This window comes from Paroedura picta, chromosome 16, assembly GCF_049243985.1.
Source record: "Paroedura picta isolate Pp20150507F chromosome 16, Ppicta_v3.0, whole genome shotgun sequence".
Taxonomy (NCBI): domain Eukaryota; kingdom Metazoa; phylum Chordata; class Lepidosauria; order Squamata; family Gekkonidae; genus Paroedura; species Paroedura picta.
Genome location: NC_135384.1, coordinates 5,004,806 through 5,010,979, shown reverse-complemented (window position 1 = coordinate 5,010,979; position 6,174 = coordinate 5,004,806). Strand labels below are relative to the sequence as shown.

Sequence of the window (6,174 nt, the reverse complement as noted above, 5' to 3'; positions counted from 1 at the left end):
GGACTTTCTCAACCTGGGTTTTGTGAAATCCTGGGGTTACTTGACGGCCGTGGAAGAATTTCCCAAATGGGTGGGAGTGCATTAATTTTTTTAATAATTTAAAAAATATTGTTAAACATTTATCGGTTGATATGACCATGTCTGGTCATGTCGACCTGCCCGGACTCCCCAAATGGCCAGTGATGGACCTGGGAAGGGGTAGGGCCCCGGGTGGGCGTGCCCACAGCTCTGCTTCCCAACCATGTTCTGCATGATCATACTGCTTCTGGGAGTTCTCGGAGCCTAAAGAATGTTTCCAGGGCTTCTCAACTGTAAAAAAAGTCACAATGAGCATGGGAAGCGTAGTCCTGGAATGCACCTGCTGCCCCAGCACCGTCCGGCCCACCTGTCTCCTCATTCTCCTGTGTTGTGCCCCTCTGAAGCTCTGGCACGTTTACTTTGCAACCCGCCTTCTTAGCTTGGGTGTCTTGTTCTGGTGTTCCATTGTCATACACTGGGGCACCTTCCGAGAGCCGGTATTCGTCATAAGTCACACAGCTTTGCTTTGGTCTAGGGAGGAGAATCACGTGCCCGATATAGACTTTTTCTGTTTCCAGATACAGCACTCTGTAAAGGTAAAGGTATCCCCTGTGCAAGCACCGAGTCATGTCTGACCCTTGGGGTGATGCCCTCTAGCGTTTTCTTGGCAGACTCAATACCAGTGCCTTCCCCAGTCATTACAGTTTACCCCCCAGCAAGCTGGGTACTCATTTTACCGACCTCGGAAGGATGGAAGGCTGAGTTGACCTTGAGCCGGCTGCTGGGATCGAACTCCCAGCCTCGTGGGCAGAGCTTCAGACTGCATGTCTGCTGACTTACCACTCTGCTGCACAAAAGTACAGCACTCTATACTTACTTCCAAAACCACAGAGTTGGAAGGGACCTCCAAGGTTAGCTAGTCCAACCCCTTGCACCAGGCAGGGAACTCACAACTGCATGCCCACCGACAGAGACCCCAATTCCATTCCCAGATGTTGTTCCCTCCAAAAGACCCCAGAATCCTGGAGAAAATTCAGCTCCCAAGAAAGGTCCAAAACAACCAAGCACTGACCCATTCACAATCTGCCTAAGTTCATATGCGACAGAAACACTTTTGCTGGTTCTGGGATCTAGATCTGTGCTTTCTGTTGCTACCAAATACTCTAATGTAGGGGTGTGGCTCTCCAGATGTCCATGAACTTCAGTTCTCCTGAGAGCCCCTGCCAGACTGCGGTTTGGCCACCCTGGGTTGGCGGCAAAAAAACTACAACTCCCAGAATGCACTCCACTGCCCTTTTCCCATGTGCCCTTGCAAAGGAAACTGACGCCCAAGGAGAGGCAGGCTATATGCATGCCTTTTTGCATGCTGATGCAGTTCGGAGGCTGCTACTTCGGTGCAATTTTAAAAAATTGTTTTTAAAATTCCGCTTTTTAAACCAGGAGATGGTTTGATCTGAAACCTGGCAGGTAAGTGCTATTTTAGGAGACTTAGCAATTGCGTATTTGGGATTTTTTAAATATTTACTAAAGGGTTAACAATGTGTTTTCCCTGCAGATTTTAACAGAATATTTGCACAGGAATGCATATTTTTGGCATTCCACTGGATAATGCGCTTCCAGTGTGCTTTTGCAGCTGGATTTTCCGGTGTGAATCAAAGGGCATTGAAAGTGTGTTTTCCAGTGTTTACAGAATGGGCCCTGGAGAACTGAGTTCTGCGAGGAATCACAGGGTGTTTATTTTTAAAATTTTCTCAATCTCTCTTTGCATTTGTTTTCCGCCCTCTTTCTCTGGCCTCAGGCTGGATTGCATGGCAATTAAAACACATTTCCATACAATACAAGCAGGAGGGGAAGGGAGGATTTTGACAGGGAAGTCAGCTCCTCTCAGGAAAGTCACCTCCTTTGGACCTGGCTGCAGAGAAAAGGAAAGAATTGAAGCCAAAGATACTTTAATTCTCTGATTCTGTGAGCCTCAGATTCTGTGAGCCCGTGTTTACATTTTGTCTCCGTGATATTTATTTATTTATCTGGATTTTTATGCCGCCCATTCTTCACATTCTTTACAGAAGGGGAGGGGGATTTTGCCTTTTCTGTCTGCAGATGTGAGGCAAATGAGTGTTGCAATTCAGTACATTCTTAGTGGGTGGACAGAACAACGTAGGAACACCTTAAAACCTAGCGCCATGTTTTCCAGCATTAGCTTTTTGGTCCTGGGAAAAATCTCAATATTCTTTTAGGTCCTTTGGGTGCCGTGGACTGACCACGGCCCATGAGCAAGCCTGGAAGCAGGGCCTGAAGGTGTTTAGTGACTGGCCCCGGGTCTCCTAGTGGGCTTGACAAGAAAGAAGGGATTTGAGCCCAGATCCCAGACAGATGCACTAAGCCAGGGGTAGTCAAACTGCGGCCCTCCAGATGTCCATGGACTGCAATTCACATGAGCGTTTGCTGGCAGGGGCTCATGGGAATTGCAGTCCATGGGAATTGTAGTCCATGGACATCTGGAGGGCCGCAGTTTGACTACCCCTGCCTAGCTCCCTGTGTCTCTGCGGTTTGCCTTTTCGAGGAATGAACTGTTTCCGCGGTAAAGCCAGAAAGCCTCTTGCTGATTTATTTTCTCTTTCTCTCCCGCAGGAGAAATCGGGGCCAGAACTGAGAATGAGGCATGGATCGCCACCAGCAAAGCCTCCAAGGGATGCACGTTCCCCTCGTGGAGGAGGCCCGTTTGTCTCCGGGGTCCTCTGAAGAGGAACCCCAGTGCGGGGACAGCCACGCACGATGGGAGAACTGGCACTGGAGGGAAGGCTGCTTGGAAGCCAAAGAGGCGCTGGATTGGGAGGGGGCTTCTGATAGCAGCTCTGTGGTCTTCATCGAGGAGTGGGGGGAGGCGCGTAGCAGGGCCAGCGTTGGGGGTGCCTCCGATTCAGACGACTTTGGGCCGAGCTCGGCCCACGCGGGGGCCCCCGGTACGGAGAGGATCCGTGTGGAAGGGTCCGGGGCAATCCTTTATCCAAGGGGGCCTCAGACAAGCGCTGGGTTTGCCCTCAAGGAGTGCAAGGAAATCGCTTTTCCAGGGGAAGGCGGCGTGGAGGATGCAGAACTGGTCGGTTTCCCAGAGGGCTCTCTGGGGAGGGAGGAATCCGAGGAGGAGGAGGAGGAAGCAGAGAGCGCTAGCTACGAGGCTGGAACGCCAATCGAGAAAGTGCCGGTTGGAGTGGAAGGTGAGCTTGACATTTCCCCAGAGGGACTCAATCTTGGAGAGGGATTCTTTGCCGGGGAGGAACTCCCCTGGGTAAAGCAGCCATTGTGGGAGAGTTTGAAGCCGTCGTTTGCCAGGATGCATCTCCTCGAGGGGGGCGATTCAGCGGGGAGGAGCCTCAACCCACCCCCTCCCAGCCTGACCTCTCTAGGGGCCTGAGCTAAGTTCCTGTTCCTGTCATATTGCTGTTGTTCGGGATCACTGAAGTTGTGTTGTTTAGGACCACTGCTGGATTGTTGTTGTTTGAACTATGTTGGTGGTTGATTCGTTCCATGTATCCCCCCCTCCGTGATGTTGTTTGTAAACTGCCAAGAGCTAGATGGGTGGTATAGAAATTAAAATAAATAAAATAAATAAGACCTCTCTTTCAGGGAACGGATCTGACGAGGAGGCGGTGGCAGAGTGGGCCGTGCCCGTGGAGGAGCTGGTCGCCAAGCCGCGGCCCCTGAAGCCGGGCCACATCTGCAGCGAATGCGGCCGCAGCTTGGCCAGTCATTCGGCCCTCGTCCGTCACTGCCTGATCCACACCGGGGAGCTCCCCTACGCATGCACAGAGTGCGGGCGCCGCTTCCGGCAGTCCTCGGCCCTCGTCCGCCACCTCCGGGCCCATCGGGGCGAGCGGCCCTACCCTTGCGCCGAGTGTGGCAAAGCCTTCGGGGTCAGGTCAGCGCTGGTGCGCCACCAGCGGGCCCTGCACTCGAGCGAGAGGCCCTACGTCTGCGGGGAGTGCGGGAAGGCCTTCGCAGACCTCTCCATCCTGACCAAGCACCAGCTTATCCACGTCAACGGGCGGCCCTTTTCCTGTCCCGATTGCGGCCAGTCGTTTGGGCATCGCACCACCTTGACGCAGCACCGGCGGATCCACACGGAGGAGCGGCCGTACCGCTGCCCGGAATGCGGGCAGACCTTTCGGCAGAATTCGGCCCTGGCGAACCACCGCCAGGTCCATTCGGGGAAGCGGCCGTTTTCTTGCCAGTACTGCGGGAAAACCTTTGCGAGCCGGCCGACCCTGGTCCAGCACCTCCGGACGCACACGGGGGAAAAGCCGTACAGCTGTCCGGACTGCAGCCGACAGTTCAGCACCAGTTCCAACCTCCTGCAGCACCGGAGGAACCACCTCGGCGAACGCCCCTTTGCCTGCTCCTTGTGCGGCCGCCAGTTTGCCCGGAGGCCCGACCTGGCCCGGCACTACGTCACCCACGCCGAAGGCAGCGTCCGGCCTCACCGCTGCAGCGAATGCGGGCGGCGCTTTGTGGAACTGGCGGATTTGGAGCAGCACCGAGCCACGCACCGTGGGGAACGGCCCTACGTCTGCAGTTACTGCGGGAAATCTTTTACGGAGGCCACCACGCTGGCCCGACACCGGCGCTCACACCTCCCGACGGCTCAGCAGGCGTACAAGTGTCAGGTGTGCGGGCAGACTTTCGGGCAGAGCTCTGACCTCTTGGCGCATGCGCGGGTCCACAGCGGGGAACGCCCCTACGCCTGCGCGGACTGCGGCAAGACCTTCGGGCGCAGCTCCAACCTCTCCCGCCATCGGCGGGTGCACACACACGAGCGCCCATATGTGTGCGGGGACTGTGGGAAGAGCTACACCCAAAGCACCCACCTTATGGAGCATCAGAGGCAGCACACCGGCGAGCGGCCCTATGAGTGTGCCGACTGTGGGCGCTGCTTTGGCAAGAAGGGGCATCTGGACTCCCATCGGCGTGTGCACCGGCTCTTGCCAGGGTCGCATGGCGGTGTGGGCGAGCCACTGGGGGAGTGTTCTGACTTGGGGAGCCCGCTGAATCTATGAAGGAAACCGGTGGTGCTCGGGGTGGGTTCGTGGGGCGCATGTTTGTGTGGGAGCACCGCTCCATTTGAGCATGACTCATGAGGGCTTAGCACCACGGCTTGTTGGGGGCTCCTTGGCCCCCAGCCCCTGAAGTGGCCAGACTGTGGCTCTCCAGATGTTCATAGACTGCAATTCCCATGAGCCCTTGCCTGCCTGGCCAATTGGCAAGGGCTTGTGGGAATTGTAGTCCATGAACATCTGGAAAGCCACAGTTTGGCCACCCCCAGTCCTAGGCACTAAGTTCTGCTCTCTTCCCACGTCAAGGGAAGGCAAATTCCCCGGAGGTTTCCTGGTTTCTTTTCTGACCCATATAGCTTCATTTCCCCCCCCCCCCCAAAAAAAAAAATGGAGAGCAGAATTGGTAGCCTGGGTTTGTATTGTTGCCTTTTGAGATGTACAAATATGATTCCACTATCCCCATGTCAAATTTTGGGTTCCGGTTGGGTTATGGGTCTCTTTTCCCATGCCTCAGTTGATCTGGCTTGGCTGGTTTTGTAAAAACAGCAAGGATTGTTCCTGTTCATTAGAATTTGTTAATTTATGTCTATCCTCAGTAAGTTGTCAAAAAATTAAGTTGATACGGAGGGAGGCAGTTACAAAATCTGCAGTCAAACCTCCCTTGTGCCAGCGTTCCAGGTTGAAGGTTTTATGGGAATCAGAGCGGATGACTTTTGTCACAAGAATTTCCAAGTCTTTATGTTACCAGACTATTGTTTGAGTGTTGACTGTGAAAAATCTAATTAAAATGTTAAAGGCCACCTTGAGCCTTTTGCAGGAGTCCTCCCGCTGCGTCTCTGCTTGTTTCTGGCCCGGTCTCCTTCCAATCGGACTCTGCTTGGTTCTCAGAATCCTGCCATGTCTCCACATGGGATTGGGTCATTTCCTGATGCAGGGAGTCCTCTAGAGACCCCTGCTTCTGGGGGTGAATGTGTGTTGCATCTCTGTGTGAGTTGCTGCTCGGGCCTTGCAGAATGCCAGCTGGGCAAGAGCTTGGCCGGTCATGGGCGAATTCTTTTTTCTCACCCACCATACCTGCTACTCTCTGAGTTGTTCATAATCCCAA

The 6,174-nt window shown here is 54.1% G+C and overlaps 1 protein-coding gene across 1 annotated transcript; it reads left to right on the top strand.

Annotated features, from left to right (window-relative positions):
- Positions 1–1,347: 1,347 nt before the first annotated feature.
- On the top strand, positions 1,348–5,869 carry LOC143826037 (uncharacterized). Its single transcript, XM_077314573.1, has 3 exons — positions 1,348–1,485; positions 2,650–3,236; positions 3,646–5,869. The coding sequence occupies exons 2-3, from the start codon at positions 2,681–2,683 to the stop codon at positions 5,070–5,072; spliced, it is 1,983 nt and encodes a 660-aa protein (XP_077170688.1). The 5' UTR covers positions 1,348–1,485; positions 2,650–2,680; the 3' UTR covers positions 5,073–5,869.
- Positions 5,870–6,174: the final 305 nt, after the last annotated feature.

Excerpts from the sequence above, each read along its gene's own strand:
- LOC143826037 (XM_077314573.1), top strand. The coding sequence starts at position 2,681 with ATGGATCGCCACCAGCAAAGCCTCCAAGGGATGCACGTTCCCCTCGTG. Across the intron at positions 3,237-3,645 it reads AGTGCCGGTTGGAGTGGAAG|GGAACGGATCTGACGAGGAG; the intron begins GTGAGCTTGACA and ends CCTCTCTTTCAG.